The sequence below is a fragment of the Anguilla anguilla genome, chromosome 5, assembly GCF_013347855.1.
Source record: "Anguilla anguilla isolate fAngAng1 chromosome 5, fAngAng1.pri, whole genome shotgun sequence".
NCBI classification, from domain to species: domain Eukaryota; kingdom Metazoa; phylum Chordata; class Actinopteri; order Anguilliformes; family Anguillidae; genus Anguilla; species Anguilla anguilla.
The window spans coordinates 20862095-20886124 of NC_049205.1; the positions used below are offsets into that span (position 1 = coordinate 20862095).

At 49.2% G+C, this 24030-nt stretch overlaps 1 protein-coding gene across 4 annotated transcripts in view; it reads left to right on the forward strand.

The window, feature by feature from the left end:
• The window catches only part of LOC118227871 (leucine-rich repeat-containing protein 28-like), a 37799-nt gene extending 15273 nt beyond the window's left edge, over positions 1-22526 (forward strand). Inside the window, exons 6-11 of one of the 4 annotated variants that reach the window (XR_004765364.1) lie at positions 3226-3432; positions 8002-8104; positions 8617-8792; positions 15464-15623; positions 15989-16992; positions 17041-17574. Coding sequence is in view for 2 of the 4 variants with exons in the window: in XM_035418857.1 (XP_035274748.1) it covers positions 3226-3432; positions 8002-8104; positions 8617-8792; positions 15464-15623; positions 15989-16103 (761 nt within the window). In the remaining 2 variants the exon portion in view is untranslated. Of the gene's footprint in view, positions 1-3225; positions 3433-8001; positions 8105-8616; positions 8793-15463; positions 15624-15988; positions 17017-17040; positions 17575-18669 lie in introns of those variants that run through there. The other 3 variants (XR_004765365.1, XM_035418858.1, XM_035418857.1) reach the window with 3 other exon arrangements.
• Positions 22527-24030: the final 1504 nt, after the last annotated feature.

The following is a 24030-nucleotide window of genomic DNA, read 5'->3' on the forward strand; positions in this document are numbered from 1 at the left end:
TGAGATTCTGAAGTTGAGTGGCGGGAATCGAGCCGCTCGCGGTGCCACCAGAACCATTTTCCCCCCACTGGGACCCGGTCTTAATCCTGGAGCTGCCTTTACCTCTGCCAGAGCCACGAGCCACAAGCCACTCCATTTCATAAATACAAAGAAATGTATTCTTCAGTGTGAACGAGCATACAAATGCCCCTCAGCTTCTAATGTGCGTGGCTGGATTGATTAGTTCTGTCTGGAATGGGCCGTGGCTGCTGAGCCACAGCTTAAAAGGCTAAGTGACTCGGCACACTTGGTCCTTAGGAAAGCTGAATGGTGCCTTCAGTTTGTTTTGCTGAGGAGGCTGCACAGTATTTCATAGCGGGGGAACCTGAGGTGGCCGTACGGATGTCCTGGGTTGATTGAGGCCCCTAGCTGTTTGATTTAGAAGGCTGATCTGTTGCAGCCAAATTATTCAGTATTAATATTTAATTAGCCTGCTGTTCCTTTGTGAAAAATAGTTCTCGTTAATTTTTTGGCCCGGAGCCTGGGTATCGGCACTTTTCAAGCGGAATGTTTTTCTCCGGATTGTGTCAGAGGAGAAATGCGTTAATGTGAAATACATTTGTCATTGCATTTGAACAACAGAACGGAAGGAAAGCAGAGCGTTCTCTCGTCCTCCCTGATTGCTGATGAATTAAAAAATAGACAGAAGCCATTGTGTGTCCAGTGCAAAGTGAAACCTGCACTGGTCTAGAATTGCGAGTAGACTCAGGTGAGTAAGTGTGGTGTTCTGAACAGTAGAGGGCGATGGAGAGCCTGCTGCTCTCTCACAGAGGCAGACTTTAGTCCTTGCTTTGCTACCTCACTGGCTTTGTTCTGACTCCTCTCCCTCCTTACTTCTCCATTTCTCTCTCTCTCTCTCACGTGTTCTCACACACTTTTGTTCTTTCTCTCACTTTCCACTTTTTCATATAACAAGAAGGTTGCCATCAAGGTGACAGGAAACTTAATTTGCACTTTCCTCCCTCTGACATCCAGCATCGGCTGCCTTTCTGTAAAAAAAAGAGCATGACACAGGTCTCTCTCTCTCACACACACACGCGCACACACACACACACACACAGGATGCCCAGGCAGTGTGGTGTTTTTGGGCTGATCTCGGCCCTGGTTGAGGAGTGCACATGTGCCCCTCTCCACTGCTGTAGTCTCCAGCACCCCATCGGGCCAGCTCTTTTAATACTGCTCCTCATCAGCTGTTAGTTGATGCTGTTTCTCGTTAGGTCTGTTAATGCTGTTCCTCGTAAAATTTATGGTAATGCTCTTCCTTGTTGGATCTCTGTTAACGTTGTAATCTTTTTGGTTGGAGCCATTTGCACAGCCTCTGGAAATATAATGTCACGTTACAAGCTGCTTTGGAGTAACTTAATGTGTATGGTTTGCTTTAAACCACTGTAACAGGTTCTTGGCAGTGGGTGAACGACACTGGCTTGGAATTGTCTCGCGCAGGTTTATTTACACAAGACATAACGAGGCCACAGCACGCAGAGCACAAAACAAGAAACACAAGGGTTCTGAGTCCAGCAGCCTCTTCCTGCCAACATCCCTGTGTGCGTCTCCTTACTCCAGCGCTGATCTCACTGCAGGCAGAACAGATAGAGATTAGTACTCATTATCAGATTGCCTACAGCTGTGGCAGCAGGCCAGTTTAGCCCCCCCCCCCCCCCCCCCCCTGCTCCCCGCCTGCAGCCGGCCCCGAAACCACGCCCCTACTCTGGCAGGCTGTCAGAAACCTCTGTAAATATCTGAAATATCTTTCATTGTAATCAAAAACCTTCCAGGCTAATCAAAAGATACACTGCAACTGAAAAAATATGTTAAAAACTACAGGAAAAGTAGCTATTCCTAAAAAAAAAAGCATTGTCTGTACTGCTGTTGCTCATCATGTTCTGTGCCAGCTGTTAATGTCATTCTTTGGTAATGCTGTTGATGCTTATTCACTCTTAGTTAATGTTGTTCCTTACTCGATCTTAGTTAATGGTATATTCACTCTTAGTTAATGCTATTCCTTATTCACTCTTAGTTAATGTTGTTCCTTATTCGATCTTAGTTAATGCTATTCCTTATTCGATCTTAGTTAATGCTGTTCTGTGTTAATGATATTCTTTCCCACCTCTAAGTTAATGCTATTCCTTGTTCGCTCTAAGTTAATGCTGTTCCTTGTTAATGATATTCTTTGCCACCTCTTTGTTAATGATGTTCTTTGTCAGCTCTTAGTGCTGTTCCTTGTTCGCTCTTAATTCCTGATATTCCTTGTTAATTGTGTTCTTTGTCAGGTCTTTGTTAATGCTGTTCCTTGTTCACTTTTAGTTAATTCTATTCCTTGTTTACTCTTTGTTAATGCTGTTCATTGTTTGATCTTGATTAATGCTGTTCCTTGTTGCTCTTAGTTAATGCTGTTCCGTGTTTGCTCTTAGTTAATGCTGTTCCTTTTTGCTCAGTTAATCCTGTTTCTCATTAGATTGCTGTAAGTTCTGTTCCTTTTGAGCTCTTTGATTCTGTGTCTTGTCAGCCCTTTGTTAGCGATGCTGTATGCCAGGCCTCGTTAATGCTGTTCCTCGTTAGTGCTCTGTCGGGGCTGTTTTTCATTGGCCCGGTGAATGCGCTAGGCATCGGGGCAGCACTCGGGGGCAGTGCCTCTATCATCCGCATAACAAAAATGTGCTGTGTTGTTGTCTTATGTGTCAGCCAATCAGCTTGTCTGCCTATATTAACTGCCGGAATGTTTTCAAATTTTTGTTGAAAGTATTGAGAATGTTACTATCAAAAATGCATATGATGAGACTGTTTTTTTTCCTAAATGAAGGGCTAAAGTATTTCAAATTTGACATTGGTTTGTATGTGTCGATGGGAGGTCACTGACGTAAAGACTGACTTTGTGTGTGTGTGTGTACGTGTGTACGTGTGCGTGTGTGTGTGTGTGTGTGTTTGTGTGTGCGTGTGTGTGCGTGTGCGCGCGCGCGTGCGTGTGTCTGTGTGTGTGTGTGCATGTGTGTGTGTGTTGTGCGTGCGTGCGTGTGTGTGTATACGTGTGTGTGTGTGCATGTGTGTGTGTGCATGTGTGTGTGTTTGTGTGCACGCGTGTGTGTGTGCGCGTGTGTGCGCGTGCATGTATGTGTGTGTGTTGTGTGTGCGTGCGTGCGTGTGCGTGTGTGTGTGTGTGTATGTGTGTTTCTGCATGCGCGCACACAGAGATAGGGGACCTGCGGGAGCTGGAGACTCTGGACGTGTCGATGAACATGCTGAGCACGCTGCCGGCGCGGCTGCACCAGTGCCTGTCCCTGCAGTGCCTCACCGCCGACCGCAACTGCCTGCGCTGCCTGCCCCGGCAGCTCACCCAGCTACACAGCCTCAACGAGCTGAGCATGGCCGCCAACAGCCTGGCCTCCCTGCCCCTGGGTGAGTGAGCCACAGGGGAGGGGAGGGGCACTGCCTCTGGGGGAGTGAGCCACAGGGGAGGGGAGGGGCACTGCCTGTGAGTGAGTGAGTGACAGAGGAGGGGAGGGGCACTGCCTCTGGGTCTGGGTGATTGAGCCCCAGGGGAGGGGAGGAACACTGCCTCTGGGTGAGTGAGTGACAGGGGAGGGGAGGGGCACTGCCTCTGGGGGAGTGAGTGACAGAGGAGGGGAGGGGCACTGCCTGTGGGTGAGTGAGTGACAGGGGAGGGGAGGGGCACTGCCTCTGGGGGAGTGAGTGAAAGGGGAGGGGAGGGGCACTGCCTCTGGGGGAGTGAGTGACAGAGGAGGGGAGGGGCACTGCCCCTGGGTGAGTGAGTGACAGAGGAGGGGAGGGGCACTGCCTCTGGGTGAGTGAGTGACAGAGGAGGGGAGGGGCACTGCCTCTGGGGGAGTGAGTGACAGGGGAGGGGAGGGGCACTGCCTCTGGGGGAGTGAGCCACAGGGGAGGGGAGGAGTTGGCCAGGTGGGAGAGGGTACTGAGTTGTCAAGGGGTGACGGGGGATGCAGGGGATCGGTTGAGGAGGACGGGAGGAACTACAGGTCATCTGGGGACGCTGGGCTAGGGAAATGTGTGCTGTCTGTCTGTGAAGGGGTGAGCTGGAGGTGCAGAGCTCCCAAAATCAGGGCCACTGACATCCGGGGTGACCACGACCCCTTCCCCCATCCTCATTCTTATTCTCATTACAGCCTAACGAGCGCAGGTTAATCTGATCTGGTCTCTCTCTCTCTCGCTCTCCTTCTCTCCTCTGGCTCACTGCTTATTTTGGTTTTCTCACAGACGACTTTCAATAGGACAGATGCGTTTGTTTTATTAACGTATTTATGTTTTCTCCTTGGGAAACTGTTTGATAAGATAAGATAAGATCCGAGCTCGGGCTCAATACCCCTCCACTGCCTAAAAGAAAACATTTTGCGAAACCCCTGAGGTCTGTTCTATCGCTGACACCCAGCCAGACATTTGGAGTTAATTCTGCACCTTTGGAGGTGGAGTGCCAGGGAAGACAGCAGATCACGGCTCTCAGACAGCAGGCAGGAAGATGGCCAATGGGGCGGAAGATAAAACAAGCGGCCGTCGCCTGGTTCCGAGAGCACGGGAGTGGCTGGAAAAGGCGGTGGAGCGAGAGGGAGGCGGACCCAACCAGACTCCAAGCTTTTTTTCTCTTTTCTTTTTTGAGGTGCCGTTAAGTTGCCTGATCTGGCTGGAAAACGATTCAGCAGACTGGCTCCGGTATTACATTTTTTCCACGTTGATGATTCGGCGTATTTTCGGCCCAGGAGTTCAGACGACGGGGGCAGGAAGAGAATAATCCTGTATTGTTGCCTCTGCTCAGGGCCTCCGCGCTGAAATTGCTGCAATATGTTGGGCACCGGTTCCTTTTATTTTGGAATCATTTGAGGCCTACCTTATCCAGGGGTGAGGGCTGCTTGGAGAGTTACTCTTCCTCAGTGGAGAGGGTGGTTCCAATGCACGAGGAACAGTTTTATCACCGGCCCTGAAAATTCACTAGCGTTCACATACAGCTTTGAAGCTTTTGAAGATGATGAAGATGGTCATGATGATCTTGATCATGGTGATTAGGACAGCAATGATGGTTGATTGACTTCACATGGCATATTTCGCGTCAGAGAGGTTTACAGTAAAGGGCAGTGCAGCAGTTGGCCCATTGCACTGACCTCACATCAGAGTAGAATTGACTGATCTCAAGCCCTGCCTTATTTCTTGTGGTAGCTTGCTAAATTGAATGACTCTGGCCATTTTTCAGAAGGCTTGATCCACGTAGCAACAGCAACCAAGCATGGGCGGGGCTTGCAGTTGGTCATTCGTGGAGCCGGTTGAATTGGCAGGTGATTTTGTGGACTGGTTGGTAATTTAACCAGGTCACTGATGGAGCCCTTTACTTTTAAGTGCCATGGCATTCTTTATGGTCACAGTGGGTTAGGACCTTGGTTTAATGTCTCATCTGGCAAACCTTCCCAAAGCCAAGGAATATGGAGAGGCATTGCTTCTGTGAGGTCATAGGGAACAGTGATGCACACACTCAGTTGGCTGGGGTACAGAGGAAGGTAGCAGTGGATTGCTTAGGCCCATGGAGGTGGAGATGGAGATCTGGAATCTCAAACTAGTCCAAGAGGGCTGCAGGTTTGCAGGTTTTTGTGGTTTCCTTTCAACCAACAGGAAGTTTAGCCCTTGGAACCAAGGTGTGATGTCAGTCAAGCCAATGAGTGAGCCCAATTAATCAAGTGAGGAAACACACTGAAAACCTCCACACTGCTTTGGGGTGATGTTGAGACCAATACTACATTAGTAGCTGCTATGTTATGCAGTACCAAGATAAAGTACACAATCAACTGGTTGCTCCTAGCTAGCATCTTGAAATGTCTTTTTGTGGGGGGAGGGGGGGGGGGTGAAGGGATGCAGTGAACCCCCCTCCCCCCCAAAAAGAAATGGATGATTTGTGGACCTCTATGTCCTTTCCGCTTCTTAATTTTATGTTTCTCCTCTACGACCCATTCCCCACGCCTTCACCTTCGCACTGCATAGTTACGTCTGCGCTGAAAAAAACTCAGGCACTGCATTAAATAAACCCAGTCGCGGGCGCGGGGCTGATCACAGCCTGCTACGTCTCGCAGGTCGCGCCCGATCGTCCGTCCTCCGGGGGGACGGAAGGAGGTCCAGGTTCCGCGCTTTCGTCCCACGGAAACATGCTTCCGTTCCCCACGAGGCCTCCGTCGGCATTTCCCTGGCACCCGCTTCCGTTTCCCATCAGGCCGAGCGAACCCTCGTCTGAACGGTCGTCTGGGAAGTGGAAAACAGGAGGGAGGGGAAAAAGGTGGAACTGAACCCCAGCGTCCGACGGCTGGGACCTGTTCAAAAAGGACGAGCGAATGGGGCGCCCATGTTTAACACGTGCGGAAACTTTTTCTGTGCGCGGAAAGAAATTTTGGCGGATGTTTATTTTTCTTCTTTCGGTGGGTGACGGGGGTTGGGGGTTGGGGGGTGGGGCAGGGGCAGGAGGCGTTCGTTTCCACGTCGCACGGACGAATCCACGCGGGCCTCTTTTGAACTCCGGCTTCAAACGGTCACGAGCGCTGAGCGCAGCCATGTGGAGGGCATATGCTAATGGGCTGATGCAAGGGCCTGGGGGGGCGTCGTTTGCTCAAGGTTGCCAGGTTTCGGGTTGTGTCCGCTTTGATCCGGGGATGAGAAAAGGGCGGCGTGGGGGGGGAGGGGATGGGGGGGATTGGGAGCATGTGATCCAGGCAAGGGGAAACGTGGAAGCGTCTCAGACGAAGCTGTGTTCCTGAAAGCAGCCGCATGAAAAGAGGCTTTGTGAGGGAGCCGTGAGGGAGCCCCCTCCGTAGCCCCCCCCATCCAGATGTGACACACACCGTGTGGTAGAATCAAGCCCCTGTCCTCGCGGGCCGCCCCCCCCCCCCGACCCACTGGGGAAATGTGACCGGGTGACTCACTGTTCACGCACCAGGTCGGGTTCCTGGGCAAAGCGCGTTTTAATACAGCTTTATTTAATTTTTTATGCTTTTTATGAGGTTTCTATTGCTGAAATGGCTTCTGTGCTTCTTTGTGTGGGTGTTATGTCACGCTCGTGATTTATCAGCGGTGAGGCATCGGGCCGCCCCCTGTTAACCTAAGCGTAACCACGGGTAACCTGCCTTGCTCCGCGCCAGCTGAAGCCCCGCTCCTGAAATGCTGCCACGCCCCCCGCAGCTCAAACAGGTCGGCCGGGCCCTGCCCCGCCCGGCCCGGCGTCTGCATCTTCAAAGGACCCCAGCCACCACAGGATAAACCCCTCCCCCGCCCCCCAGCCCCTCTCAGTGGGCTTCAAGGGCGGACCGACTCCCTCGGTGAATAGCGTGTGTCTGCGGTGATGGCAAGGAGAAAATTCAGTGCAGTTAACAGACAAGGGCGGGGACAGCTGGACGGGGGACAGGGGGAGAGGGGGACGGGGGAGAGAGGGGACAGGGGGAGACCGAGTGGCACTTCTTTTGGGCCTGTGCCATGTGGAAGCACCATCAGGGTGAGGTTCCCTCCACCCTTCCGAAAAAAGAAAACCCAAAGACAGTTCATAGAGTGTATGTAATCTGTATTAACACATGGTCAGGTGTGACAGCTTGTGTCAGACTCCTGGTTAATGTGCCTGAGGGCGGAGCTGGACCTCCTGCAGTCAGTGCAGGGCAGGGGTGACTGATTGTGGGGGTGTCCCTCTCTGAGATGCAGGGGTGACTGATTGTGGGGGTGTCCCTCTCAGAGATGCAGGGGTGACTGATTGTCGGGGTGTTGGGGTGTCCCTCTCAGAGATGCAGGGGTGACTGATTGTCGGGGTGTCCCTCTCAGAGATGCAGGGGTGACTGATTGTGGGGGTGTCCCTCTCTGAGATGCAGGGGTGACTGATTGTTGGGGTGTCCCTCTCAGAGATGCAGGGGTGACTGATTGTGGGGGTGTCCCTCTCTGAGATGCAGGGGTGACTGATTGTGGGGGTGTCTCTTGCAGATCTGGGGCGCTCCCGGGAGCTGCAGTTTGTCTTCGTCGACAACAACGTTCACTTGAAGGGCCTCCCGTCCTTCCTGTACAACAAGGTGATCGGATGCAGCGGGTACGAGGCTGCCTCTCCTCCCCTCCTTTATCCTTCCCCTCTTTTTTCTCCTGTCTCCTTTTCTCTCCCCCCTCCATCTCTCACCCTCACCTTTCTTTCCTCTGCCTCTCTTTTTGTCCCTCTATCCACTTCCTCTGCCTCTCACTAAGCCCTCCACCCTGTGGTCTAGCCCTGAACTCCTCACCCTCCACCCTCCTCCCAGCGACGCCTCCTTAAGCTGTCTACTTTATACCCTGCTAGCTCTGCTTCTGCCCTACACCTTCCTTCTGCCTCCATCCTAAATCCCTCCATCCTGAAACTTGAACTTCAGTGTGCCGTGCTGTTTATTCATTAGACTTGCATTTTCTTAAGTGTTTGTGCCTCTTCAGAAGCCTGTAGTAAGCATTCTTTGTACGATGTGTGTCTGTAATGATCTGTACTGTAGGTGAGCAGCACTGTGGCTGCTGGCCGAGGGTGGCCGTGCTGTCCGAGGGTTGATTGGGGTTTGGCTCCGCCCTGTCTGTCCTCTGCAGGTGTGGGCTGTCGGGGCAGGTGTCTGACACGAAGCTGCTCTCTGTGGCGCTGGAGGAAGTGAGCGTGCCCATGCCGGCAGAGGTGAAGTCCGTCGGCGTGGAAACGGAGAGGGTCATGCCCCTGGAGGAGCTGGCTATGAGAGCACTGCACTGCATGTACAGCCCTCTGCTCAAAGGTGAGAGACCACAGCCTCTTACCTGCCTTAAACACACCCACTTACCTGCCTTAAACACACCCACTTACCTGCCTTAAACACACCTGTTTACCCAAATTAACCACACCCACTTACCTTCCATAAACACACCTGCTTACTTGCCTTAAACACACCTTTTTTCCTGCCTTAAACACACCCACCTACCTGTCTTAAACACACCCACTTACCTTCCATAAACACACCTGCTTACTTGCCTTAAACACACCCACTTACCTTCAATAAACACACCCACTTACCTGTCTTAAACACACCCACTTACCTTCCATAAACACACCTGCTTACTTGCCTTAAACACACCCACTTACCTGCCTTAAACACACCTGTTTTCCTGAATTAAACATACCCACTTACCTTCAATAAACACACCCGCTTACCTGCCTTAAACACACTCACTTACCTTCAATAAACACACCCGCTTACCTGCCTTAAACACACTCACTTACCTTCAATAAACACACCTGCTTACCTGCCTTAAACACACCTGTTTACCTGCCTTAAACTGACCCACTTACCTGCCTTAAATACACGCACTTACCTGCCTTAAACACACGCACTTACCTGCCTTAAACACACCCACATACCTGCCTTAAACACACCCACTTACCTGCCTTAAATACACACACTTACCTGCCTTAAACACAGGCACTTACCTGCCTTAAACTCACCCACTTACCTGCCTTAAATACACACACTTACCTTCCTTAAACACAGGAACTTACTTGCCTTAAACACACCCACTTACCTGCCTTAATCACATCCGCTGTACTACCATAGCCGTGCTGACACCAGGATAGTCCTGCCGGACACGTACAGCCTTTTGATAAAAGTATGAGTCTGCATCCATTCACCTACCTTAACCCTCCCTGCTCACCTGCTTTAAACCTGCCTGACTCAACTATTTTAAAAACGTTACTTTCCTGCCCACGCACCCCTTCTGCACGCCCAGTTCTCTGGGTCTCTCAGGCACGAACATCCTGTCCAAAACGAGGCTCAGTCACGACGGTAGAGACTGGGCCTGTTTCCGCTTCCCTCTCCTGTCACGACAGCGTAATTGGCACGACAGCGCAGGGGGCCACTCGCGGCACCCTGAATTTCTCCCGGCACCCGCCATTGGCTGCGAGGAAGAGACGGCACCGCTAGTCGTGACTCACCCCCCCCCCCCACTCCACCTCCAGCCCAAATCACAGCTGGAGGAGCGCATCTCTGCGCATATGCGTTATGGCTTAATTACTCGCTTTATCTTTAGTTAATCAAACCGCATGCGGTCTGCCATTCTGCGCGCTCCCCATAAACAGATAAGAAATTTTAACGAATGAGGAAGCCACAGGCCCTGCGCGGGTAAGCCGTCTGCCTTCCATCTGACTCAGTGGAGCCGCCCCGCCTCAGACTCGCTGAACACAAACACAACGTGTATGCACACACACGCACACACATACTTTCACACACGTACACACATACTTTCACGCACACACACACACACACACACACATACACACATACACACACACGCACACACACACACACACGCACACATACTTTGACGCACGCACACACACACACACACGTGCACACACACACAAACACGCACACATATGCGTACACACAAACACACATACACACATACTTACACATACGCGCACACACACAAACACATACGCGCACACACATACACACATACGTGCACACACACACATGCACACACACACATATACACAAATGCACACGCACACACGCACACACACAGAGAAACACACATGCACTTACGCTCACATAGAAACACACATTCATACAGACACACACTCACACACACACACACACACAGAACCGTGTAAATGGCCTCTAAATGAAACGGTGACTCACCTGTTTCGCATATGTGGAGGATCCCACTACAGCCTGATGATTATTAAAATCTAAAGATAAACAATTTCCCTATGCTATTTGGCTTAAAGGGGCCCTGGGAAGCTGATGGAAAATTATCAGCAGTTATGCCGTGTGTTTACGATTTCATTTTATATAATAAAGGTTCAAATTGATTAGAAGTTCCTGGAAAATGTCAGTGAAAAGAAACCTGAGAACCTCATGCATGCCAGCTGTGTTCCAAGTCATTGTTTGTGAATAAGGAAATCTTTGGCATGTCCAACCAAATGCCAACCCTGGGTTTTTTTTTCATTAATTTTTACATCTTTGGACTTTCTACTCAGGTAAACTTTTTGTAAAACGTGTACACATGAATGTGATTATTTCTTCCTCTGAAGTTGGTCTACCTCTCTCTGAAATTCAGAATGAAGAATGTTTCTCCTGAAAGGGAAGCTGGCGAGCTTTGCGAGGTGTTGACGCGGTTAAGCGCTTGACTGCCTTTTGTGAATGGCAGGAGAACAGAGGGAGGAAACTGCACGTGTGGGTGCCGAGCTTTACTCGATGCATGTGTTCGGAGGGGGCCCAGAGGGCCGTCTTTGGCAGCGCGCGGCGTCGTCTGGAGACGAGGCGCAAAAAAATAACCCGCCACATGTCCGTCTCGCCACAACAGTGGGATGACCTCATCCAGGTCATGGGGGTTCTGATGCCCTCACAGGCCACGCCTCTCAACCCAGCAGCCCCCCCCCTCCCCCGGGCCGTCTAGACTCGCTCTTCAGCCAAGAGTGTGTACAGATGTTAAACTCGCCCCTCACCTGTTACCATGGGGATTGCCTGAAAAAGCATTTTATAATTATACTATTGGTTGACCTTTCTCTTTACGTTTATGTAGTCGATAAGAGACTGACGCTCGGCATTCTGGGATGCGTGTCACAGTGGCAGGACTTGGCAGAGGCAGGCTAGCCGGCTAGCCGGAGGCGGGCTGCTGTAACGACAGCCTGCGTGGTGAGCGCAGTCATATGGGCCTCATTACAGTGGCTCTGTGCCGCTGCTGCTCGAACCTGCTCGGAGCTAATTGACACAGCATACCAGGCAGCCTTGCAATTTCACAGTCGTTTAGCCCGGCCCAGCGGGCGTCCGTGGAAGCCTGCTGAATTTTAGAGGAGGGCCGGAGCCCGCGGCCAGCGTCCTGTGCTAAAGTGCACCTGGCTTCCTGTTAAATCAGAGGAACCGGCCCGACGATGTTCACTCGCGGTCTAAAGACCAGGGTGTGATTTTTAGATCTTTTTTTTGTTTCTTGCTTTATCTCTCCCTCGGATTGTGTGTGTTTTTTTGGTATAGGTGACTGTAGAAAAATTGGGAGGGCTTAGTAGAGAAGGAATGGTGCGTGTGCCCTGCGATAGATTGGCGGCCTGTCCAGGGTGTATTCCTGCCTCTCACCCAATGCGCGGTGGAATAGGCTCCAGCACCCCCCGTGACCCTGCTCAGGATAAGCGGGTATAGATAATGGATAGATGGATGGATAGTAGAGAAGGTGTGTGGCCGTGCTCTCTGGATGAGAGTGGTTGCTACAGTGATCTTACAGGGGAGTCCTGATTCATAAACAACTTTATATTGTTTTTGCTCTTTGGCACTGGGTCAAAGTTTTGGGTCCTCATGGTTGGTGGGGATGATTGAGAAGACTAGGTTTCCAGAAGACCAGGTTTTTCTTCCTGATCTGGACAGCATTGGCTGAGGGCGCCAGTCCTTTACTTAGCCATCACTTAATAAGGCTCTAAACCTCACAGAAAGTGGATGGATTTGGCCTGTGCTCTCCTGAGACGGGTTTGAGAAATGGGGCTGCACAAGCGCGTTTGTCATTGACGTGGGGGGACGGTGCCTGGGGGGGAATCACCCTCGTTCTTTTGTGCCATTCTTCGGGCCCGTCAAGTTATTACCCTCAACCGCCGGGAGAGCAGTCTGTGGGTCACGAACGAGCCGCTTTTTAATGGGTTCCTGCCCGCCCAGACCTTACAGTCCGCCAGCGGGAGGACTGGCCCGCTGAGGGCAGGCATCGGCAGTGCCCGCCGCTGGAGGACGGAGGGACGGTTGTCGTCAGGAAGGCACAGGAAAACCGCTCGGCTGTTGCTTCCTCTGCCTGTGACTCGCCATTCACCCGCGGGGGGGGGGGGGGGATGTGTGGAAGCTGAAGAGAAACCCCCCTCTGAGGTAGTGGGGGCAGCCAAACTCAGGGATTGGAGGGACGAGGAGGACTTGTTTTTTGTCCAGTAGGATGCCACCGTTGGTCTTGTTCAGCGATGTTGGAAAGAGGGCCCTTTACACCATCTGGTCAATGTTCTAGACCTGCACACTCTCCGGGGACCAATAACCATCAAATTGGCCTCACTATCTATGGTTTGGCGCTTCCCAGAAAGGTAGCTAGCCTGTATAATCCCCTTATTGACTAAAGGTCAGGTGATCTACAGTGGAGGGTTGTGCATGGAGGAATAGCCACAAACAGGCCCAAGTGTTTCACATTCTTGTTGATTGTTTCACATTCTTGTCATGGGCCGGAAGGGGTCTTATGACCACTTGAGAAGAGCTGCATTGCTTTGTGCGATGGCTTACCCTCATGTACTTTTCATACGCTGGCCAAAATCCACAACAGCGGAATATGTGGTACTGCTCAAGTTTTTGTTGCACAGGGCAAAGTCAGCCATTGGCTTACTCAGTAAGTGGTGCAGTAATAACCTTGGTACTGTTCTTTTGGACCCTTTAAGTGTTCTCAGAGGCTAATTAGACGGAGATTGTCCATGCTATAAATGTGTGAAAAATGTACACAGGCTTCCTGGGGTTATAGAGAGTAGGAGTATGCCAGTGCTAAGTGAGGGAAGAGAGCTGGAATTGTCTCTCTTTTTTTGTTTTGTTGCTCCACGTGTTTGTATTATTTATTTTTAGTTTGCATTTATTCATCTTTGTAAGTGTTCAATTTTTATTTTATTTTCAAATTTATTATATATATTTTTGGACATGTTCTTTTATTTCTTATGTGTATGGGTGCGCTGCTACTACCTTTATGCATGGCTGGATAATATATTTTGGTTATGTGGGTCTCATTATTATGGACTGCGCAGTAAAAAAGTCACTTTCACTTTCCTTCTCCATCTCTCTGTCTCCCTTTTTCTGGCCAAAACCAGAACGCTTGAAGTTCAAATTTCCAACCCCAGCTGTTTGATCCGTCTAAGCATTCTGCAGTGAAAAGTTACTGGGAAAGGAAGATGTGTCTGTTTCTTCTTCGTTTTTTCCTCAAATTAATTTTTTTGTTGTTGTATATTTCAGGTATTGTACAGCATAGAGGTTGTGAAATCCAGCACGGCTATTAGCAATAAAATAAAATGAAATACTGTAAAAGATGACTGGGTGGAAACTAAATAAAGATACAATGCATGTCTAGCTTACACAAATGCCAAGTCAGTACAGCCATCCCCGACACAGCTATATATTTTTTCCTGAATGTTACTTGATCTCAAAGAAATGATTACAATAATCATTAGATTTACATGCCTCTATTTTTGGTTTATTGCCAATGTATCAGTTTTCTATAGCTTGTTACTTGACTCCAAGAATGCAGGCAAGTTTTCTTCACTTTTTTTCCTTTGTATCCCTAGTCCCAGCTAACATTTTTACATGGTGCTGTTTCTATCATTGAATCAACCGATTCTTTCATATTTGGAGATTTGAGTATTCAGTATTTGTCATGTTTGGTGTTTTTGTTCTGTGGTATGTTGGTAATATAAACTCCAGTCAATTTCCCACAGATTCCAGAATTTTACTCCAAAATGGATAAATCATGTGACATTCCCCAATACAATGAAAAATGGTCAAAGACAACTTATATCTGACATTGCCAGAACAAATCTTTTATTAATCAAACGCATTCTGTAAAGACTACATGGTGTCCAGTATAAAACTGTTCAGTTTCTACTGAACAGTTTTCCTCAAGGCTTCTCTAAAATATATATATGAATGGTTACAGTTCAACCAGTCATTATCAGTTTCACACACAAGATAATTTAGCCATATTGCTTTGAGATATCGGCAACCATTACTAAAAGTAGAGAAATACTCCCACACACAACCTCTTGCCAAATCTTACATTTCTGTATTAAGTACATTTTTATTAACAATGCTGATTGTTTAATCTGGCATGTATAATATAAATATGTTGGTGGGGAAAGTTCTACGCTTTGAGTAGGTGAAGCACGCTCAAATGAAGGTCTTGGCAATAAAATGTGAGATTTTGCACGAGGTGGTATGAGGGAACATTTATTTGTTCTTTAGCATCATATTTTCTCTGCAGCACCAATGCTATAAATACAAGTGGCATAAACACCAACCTTCTACTATGCTAACATTGCTAAGAAACTTATTAGGTGTTCTATAATACACGGATTTATGAAATTGTGTTGTAGCCCAGAATTATCAAGAATGATTTGTGTCATGACAGAATGGAAGTTCAGTATCAATAGAGGTATTTGCAGATACTTCCATGGATGTCCTTTGCTTTACATTTGTATTTTGAAGTACTGTTTCTTCATTAATTTGTGTATGAATGAATGGGGTGTGACGTGAATAAATAATAAACCGTTGTTTTTCCTATTCATGTTTTAGGATTATAAGATAATCGTATTTTAGGCTGCATGTAATTTTTTTCTGGCTTGCTCAGACTAACGTGGATGTTGTGGGTGAACAGTAGGTGTGGGGGTTGTTGATTTGTTGTTATGGTTTGTTCCTCCCAGATGTGAAGTTCCTGCCCCCGATCTCGTTACCCACGAGCCTGCTGGAGCTCCTGCGCTGTCCCCTGGGTCACTGCCACCGCTGCAGCCAGCCCATGTTTACCATCGTCTACCCCAAACTCTTCCCCCTGAGAGAGACCGCCCTGGCGGGGGTGCACCGCAGGTACCTCCACCCTCCCTCCCCCCCAGCACCAGCCACGGCAAAGCACCCCCCTCCCCTCTCCCCCTGACCGCAACCATAGCGACGTTCCCATCTCCCTTCACTGAAAACAATAGCCACTGCGACAAACCCATCTTTGCCCCACAACAGCCACTGCAAAACACCCTTCACCCCACTGCTAGAGTGACCATGACAACGGCCCCATCTGTCTTCATCAAAAACAACAACCACTGTAACAAACCCCTCTCCACCCAACAACAACGACTGCAACACACCCCTCACCCCTAGCTACAGTGACCGTGGCAACATCCCCATCTCCCTCCCCCAAAAACAACAGCCACTGCACCACTCCTCTTTCTGCCCAACAGCAACAACCACAACCATGTGACCCTCTCCCCTGACAACAACAACGCCAACGCGCTCCACTCCCCACAGCGACAGCCACGGCAATGCAAACCTCCCCCTCGACAACAACAACCGTGAACCCCTCTCTCCCTGACAACAATGACCATGGCAACGAGGAAGAATTCCTCCACTAATCTAATTTCATACTTTCTTTGTTCACTTGTATAAAGAAACAACGAGCCAGTGACTCATCAGCCTTCTTCGTTTCGTGAGCCACAATAGTCACGCATTCCATCGCACTTACCACCGAAACGAGTCCTGTTCTCTTCAATGAGCCTCTGATGCTCATTTCAGGGTCTGGAGTAGAAAGATACAGGTGAACCGCAGATCTGTGTAGATGATTGAGTTCAGGTTTTGGGGCAGGAGGATGGTGCAGGTGAACTGCAGATCTGTGTAGATGTTTGAGTTCAGGTTTTGGGGCAGGATGATGGTGCAGGTGAGATGCAGATCTGTGTAGATGTTTGAGGTCAGGTTTTGGGGCAGGAGGGTGGTGCAGGTGAGATGCAGATCTGTGTAGATGTTTGAGTTCAGATTTTGGGGCAGAAGGGTACATGTGAGATGCAGATCTGAGTAGATGTTTGAGTTCAGGTTTTGGGGCAGGAGGATGGTGCAGGTGAGATGCAGATCTGTGTAGATGACTGAGTTCAGGTTTTGGGGCAGGAGGATGGTGCAGGTGAGATGCATATCTGTGTAGATGCTTGAGTTCAGGTTTTGGGGCAGAAGGGTACAGGTGAGATGCAGATCTGTGTAGATGTTTGAGTTCAGATTTTGGGGCAGAAGGGTACAGGTGAGATGCAGATCTGAGTAGATGTTTGAGTTCAGATTTTGGGGCAGGAGGGTGGTGCAGGTGAGATGCAGATCTGAGTAGATGTTTGAGTTCAGGTTTTGGGGCAGGATGATGGTGCAGGCGAGATGCAGATCTGTGTAGATGTTTGAGTTCAGGTTTTGGGGCAGGAGGGTGGTGCAGGTGAGATTCAGATCTGTGTAGATGTTTGAGTTCAGGATGATGGTGCAGGTGAGATGCAGATCTGTGTAGATGTTTGAGTTCAGGTTTTGGGGCAGGAGGATGGCGCAGGTGAGATGCAGATCTGTGTAGATGTTTGAGTTCAGGTTTTGGGGCAGGAGGATGGTGCAGGTGAGATGCAGATCTGTGTAGATGTTTGAGTTCAGGTTTTGGGGCAGGAGGATGGTGCAGGTGAGATGCAGATCTGTGTAGATGTTGGCGTTTGGACTGGGGTTTGAGAGTAAGGGCTAATGGGGTAGCACTCGCTGCCAGTGCCCCCTGACTGTGCCAGCAGGGGGCGCACAGCTTCACGCTGGGAGTCTGCACCCCGGCATGCCCAGCGTAGTGAAATAACAGCATCCTCCCCTCCAACCCGCCATGCCGCCATCACCCAGGCAACCAGCCAGATGAGCGCGAGGGGAGAACCTCCATCTGCCGTCCTGCTTCAGCGGGGTTCCAGCTGCCCCCGCTGTCTCTGGGACCGAGGTGTCTTGGGGGTCGTCACCGTGCTGCTGGTTAATTAACTGCCTCCACCCCCCCCCCCCTTCCGAAAAAAAAATTATAAATTCGCCGGCGTGTACCGTGCTCCCTCTGCAGCGCAGCCGTCCGGTTCACAACGTCGGTTTCCGTGCCGACGCGGGCGGCGTTTTCCGGCAGTTTCCGCTCGTTCCGCCGACCCCAGCCCGAGCGTCCGGGTTAATGGCTTCATTAGCGCCGTTTCCCGGGAGACGGAGCTCCTCGTCTCGTAACGGCTGGCGGGAAAGTTTCCCTGCTCGGCGCGGCGTGGCGCGGCACGATTGGTCCCTCGGCGGGGGGCCAAGGTGAACACGGCCGCGATTGGCTGCAGATGGCGGCTCCTGTCCCGGTCCTAATTTCCCGTTTATTTGTTAGAAATCTGTTTGTTCATCTGGGGCAATGTGCAGTTATAAACACTCTGGGGCAGCCATGCGTTGACGCATTGTACCCGGGCTAGCCAGAAGGCTGCTTTCCATTGGAAGTCCCAAAGTACATTGTATTACATAAAACGATCTGCATACAATCACAAGTCGTTAAAGAACAATATCAGTACATTACAGGGGAAACAGAGCAAAAATTCTGCAGTTATATTATAGTTTGTGGAGGGGTTAAAACATCAGAGACACTTGTGGGGATGCTTGTTTGGGGTGGGGGGTGGGGGGGGAGGCAGGGTTAAATAGCACCATGATGTAAAAAACTGTAACCACAGCAGGTGCTGCTAGGACCCAGCCTTGTACCAGCACTGTGAATCCTTCTGCTGTCGGGCGCTATGATGTGGTCTTTAAGAGGTGCTCTTCCTGAGCCGTCCCTCCAGGTTGCCTTCTCTGAACGGTCTTACGCGCAGTTGCTGTCTCTGCGTTGTGGTCCTGTGCGCAGTCACTGCCGTCTGCGACGGTGACCGTCTCTGAGCTGCGGTTAATTGCGTTTGTTACCTCTGTGCTGTGGTCTTTGACGATCGCTGTTGCGCGGTCATTTTTGGTAACCCTAACCCTAACCCTCTGAGCTGTGATGTCATACAGCCCTCTCTGTCAATCACATCTCTTTGCTACGGTTCTTCACGATCAGATCCTCCTCTAAGTGGTGGCCCATAACTGTAACCTGCCTGTTTTTTTTTCTATTTAACAGGACCACAGTGAGCTTTGTGGCGTACTGCTGCTCTAGCCAGTGCGTGCGGACGTTTGACCTCCAGAGTTGATCCACGGTGAGGGGGGGTCAGGTGAGGGGGGGGGAGAGACAGCCGTCCTCCCTCTAATGCACCCCGAAACTTCCTCTCTGCCGCCAGCCAGAGCGGGGGTCCCCTGACATGAAGTCCTCTCAGCACTTCCGGAGGAAAGGCTGGATTCCAATCAGCACTTTGACCGGAGTTGACCGAACCGCACTTTGACCAGTCCACGAACACGAACTTACTGGATCTCCCTACGCCATGTCAGATGTCCTCGGTAGCAGTTTTCACACTGAACGACGACGCTGGCTGGGCGGGTCCGTAACAGGAGCCAATGAGAACGATCGATGATGCAGTCACAGCTGAGTTGCACGGTTGCAGACGAGTCCTCGTCCTGGCCATCGCCCTCGTTTTTACACGATCGCCCACTCTTGCACAAAAGGTTCCTCCCTCTCGGCTCCCTCGCAGAATTTATTTTCATACTTCACAAATAAATTTTATAAACACGACACTAATGTGGCAAACGGAAGTGATAGTTTAAACAGTAAATAAATTAAAATCCAATTTGACATTCATCATAAAGCAGTTGTTTATAAGTTTTATAGAGACGGGATATTTTTTATCCATAAGATTTCCAGTGCTCCCTGTAATTGTGTTTCCATTTGAATGCAACATCTGCCCAGAAGGTAGCTTTTTTGTATTGTTCATTTTGCAGCTGCCTCCTGTCCAGGATGACTGGCATTTTTACATATTGTATGTACTGTTTATTTACTGAAGCAATACAAGTTAAGGGCCTGATTTACTAAGACCTTTCGCATGTGCGAAACCTTTTTACGCACGCAAAACCAATAACATGACAAATGATTGGTCATGCTATTTGTTTTGCACCAAAGTTTGGTTGTGGAATTATTTTTGCCTGTGCTAAAAGGTTTTGCATGTGCTAAGGCCTTAGTTAATCTGGCCCGAAGTACCTTAATCAAAGTGTACGGCAGCAGTGCCCCTCCTGGTCGTTGGATGCAACTGCGCCTTTGCTCCCCTTGCCATTTTTCCATTGGGCTAATGTGGATGATTTGTATAAATATATAAATACTTCATTTAAGTGATGATAAAATCTGATTTTGAAATAGGTTTTGGACATGGATTGGTGTTTTTCTGAACAAGAGGGAGAAAACAAAACAAAAAAAAGACTAATAAATTAATATATTTTGAAGTGATTGCTATATTACCTGTTTGGCCATGAAATCTGAATGTCCATCAGTCAGGAGCCATGCGATGATCTCTCTGAAAGATCTCACCTGCACTTCGGTAAGCGCACTGATTGGCCGAGGCATCAGAGCTAGTTGATTGGTCGAGGTGGCGCTAGTTGGCTCTGGACCTGGCGTGATGGCGCCTTCATAGCTGAAGACTCATCATGCATCGTCCTCCCCCCTGTAGTCCTGGTGGCACTGGTGGTCAACTTCAGAGATTGTAACCCTGTTTTGCAAAACAGGACAACTGGAATCGGATGCCAGAACAACATTCACTGTTCTTGAAGTTTCTTGAAGTTCTGTAAGTTTAGTGTTGTGGTCGAAAAAAGATTCACCAAAAGTCTCCACCGTTTTAAGGATTTTGCTGCTCAATAACTGTATTCGTGTCTGGCAATGAAGGACTGAAGGACAATGATTGTGAAAATACTGCTCTTTTCAGATAAGTGGCTTATCAAGTTGTCTGACACCTCTGCATCGTTTGAGTGGGGCTCGTGTTGTTGTTTTTCTCGGATGTGTATTGTACCACACTAAAACCGAGCTACGGTTCTCCCAGCTCCAATGAAGAAAGAGAACATTCACTGTCTGCGTTGTGCATCGTGTATGTCATGCTACCCCTGCGGTGAAAACGGCTCGATTGTGTATTCACCTTTGGACATTTGTACTCTGAGTGGGGGGAAGCTGTGGCGGTAAAACATGAATAATTGCTTATTTTTCGAGGAGTCTGGCGTGCTCTCTGTAATAACAAGCGCTGTTTTCTTTGGACGGGCACCGTTAAACGCGGGCCCGATCGCTCGCTCACCTCCAGCCAGGTGATTGCGCAGGAACTTTTAGGGGCCCCCGAAGACCGTGGAAAAAAAGGCCGCTGGCCTCATCAATCTGCCGGCGGCGCTCGCGCTTGCCTAAAAAAGGCAAGGTTTTTCGCTCGCGGTTAGCCGACAAAAGGGGAGAGCCGAGGAGAGAGCCCTGTCTGCTCTTTTTTTTTCTCTCTCATTTGTTTTCATTTGGAATTTGGAAATACAAGGTTGTGGCCCACAGGGTCTTTGGTTTCTCTTTAAAAAAAAAAACAAAAAAAAAAAAACAAATAACAGGGTTCACACCCTGGCTGCCCATTTTCCCATGATGCACCTGGGTGCGTGAGTGAAAGCCGTCTCTGTCCCGTGGTTCAGGTCAGGTTAGGTGAGGTTGGGGGGGGCAGATGTGTGGATGTTCCCATGTGGCCTGGCCCCCCCTTGCCACCCCTGCCTTTACCCCCGCCACCACATCAGAGCGCATGAGAGCACATAAAGAAGCCACGCCCCCCACCACTGAGACGGGTCCATTGGTGTGGGTTCCGGTCCACAGCAGACCCTCCCGCGAGGCCACGCCCCTCTCCACAGAGGCCCAGTGTGAAGAGCAGACACTGGCGCCATGGAGACGCAGGAGAGCCCCGGTCCCGCCCTGCCTTCCTTTGAGCTGGCAGGGGAGCATCTCTGTGTGTGGCTGTGCTCAGCTAGCCTGTGCAGTCACGCTCACAGACCTGCCCTCTAACACACCACTGACCCTCACAGACCTGTTCTCTAACACACCACTGACCCTCACAGACCTGCCCTCTAACACACCACTGACACTCACAGACCTGCCCTCTAACACACCACTGACACTCACAGACCTGTTCTCTAACACACCACTGACACTCACAGACCTGTTCTCTAACACACCACTGACACTCACAGAACTGCCCCTTAACACACCACTGACACTCACAGACCTGTTCTCTAACACACCACTGACACTCACAGACCTGCCCTCTAACACACCACTGACACTCACAGCCTGCCCTCTAACACACCACTGACTTTCACAGAACTGCCTTCTAACATACCACTGACACTCACAAACCTGCCCTCTAACACTCCACTGATACTCACAGACCTGCCCTCTAAGACACCACTGACCCTCACAGACCTGCCCTCTAACACTCCACTGACACTCACAGACCTGCCCTCTAAGACACCACTGACCCTCACAGACCTGTTCTCTAACACAACACTGACCTTCACAGCCTGCCCTCTAACACACCACTGACACTCACAGGCCTGCCCTCTAACACACCACTGACACTCACAGCCTGCCCTCTAACACACCACTGACTTTCACAGCCTGCCCTCTAACACACCACTGACACTCACAGACCTGCCCTCTAACACACCACTGACACTCACAGCCTGCCCTCTAACACACCACTGACACTCACAGACCCGCCCTCTAACACACCACTGACACTCACAGACCTGCCTTCTAACACTCCACTCACACTTATTGACCAATGTTCCCGGATCCTCCTAATTTTTACTAGAGCTGTTTCTAGAGCTTGTACTCCAGAACAACCACTTTGCTATAGGAGGATCAGAGTTTGGTCTGTGAGATTAAAAGTGGCATGGTGGTTTTCCCTGACCGGTGAATTATTCATGATATGTGCTTTTTTGTGTTTGGTTCTTGAGGAGGGTTTTGATGTTCTCCTACCCAGAGGGGCTGAGACTTGACTGACTATCAGTGAAATGCAGTAATAAAATTGGTTCCAGAACTGCAGTCTTTTACTTTGTCTACGGGCGTTTGCTTTTCCTTCCTTTTTACGGACAAAAAGGTGGTCTTTGCTCAGTGCACTTGGTGCTAGCGTGTGTGTTGCGGATATACATTTATATATGTCCAGTATGTACTTGTGTGTGTACGCTGATATGTTTATCAGAAAAAAAACATTACTTTTCATTGTTTCTCTTATTTAGTGCTCTGATTTAGTGACTTAGCATGGTGTGTACCGTTGAATGAGTGAGGATGAATGAGCACCATTATAGATGTGGAAAATTGATTATAGAATAACACGATTAAAACGAAACACATCGTGGTTTTTTATGAATATTAGAGATGTTTTTCTTTTAAGCCGTCGGGAACCTACAGCGGTCGCACTGGCGTCTCGAGGGTTAAAATGCTCCGCGCTAATTGAGCCAGGTGTGGTGCGCCAGGGATCAGGCTGGTCTCCGATCGCTCAGACAGGAAGCCCAGCAGGCATTACCTCAGCGCCGCGACTGCTTTGAATCAAGCTGAGCACCCGTACAAAAAAAATGGCATATGTATATGAATTCATCTGTGCCATGTAGTTATGTTCCATAATCAGTATTCAGTCATGGCATTTCAGGCTCAGATTAAATGTCACCCCAGTGACGGTGTTCAAAATTGTCTGTACTCTGATGATTTTAAGCCCTGGTTAACACATCAAACATAATGGTAATGGCAATAAACTTCAAGGTAACATATATCACATCATACATCAAAATGCATGAAATATGTATTCATCTACATCAGCTCATATTTCAGTTATGACATTTCGAATTTTAAATCCAAATAAATATAACCCCCGTGTTAAAAGTTGACATCTTCCCCGATCATTTTCAGCCTTGGTTAACCCCTGAAGTATGTTGTACTGGTTCTGATGTATAATAGTTCGCAGAGAGCCAAAGTGTACAGTGCAGATGGGTCTGTGCTACTGGGATAGATACCCTCACAGGATATGGGTTATGGGGTCTGTTTCTTATTCCCAGTACTTCCTGTCAGCTGAAGTATGGCATTACACGTCCTTGCTAACATAATCCCGATTTATTATGTATTTACATTGAGCTGGGTACATGCCTGATATAGATCCGTAGCACATATATGATGACACATTTTGGTTTGGTATGCATGTACTGGAGTGTTAATTACCCTCTGCATAGCAGTAGTGTAGTGGGTGTTCATAAAGGTGTCAAAAGTTAGTCTGTTGAAATTGGCCGGTGTTAGTTCCTCCCTGTAATGTTTCAGTTACCCTTGGACAGATGGGTGAAAATACACTAACGTGTTTGTAGCAAGTTTGCTGAAATACAGTTGTTACTAAGTGCCTCCCAGATAAATCTATCTATAAACTGCAATGGAAATGGTGGAGGCATAGCTTTGCTTTGCAGGTGGCACAGAGAAATAAAGTATGTATGAAAGAAGGGATGAGAGCTGTGTTACTTAAATATAAAATTAAATATATCCATGCACAAGTAATGCATGTCCACCCCTGCG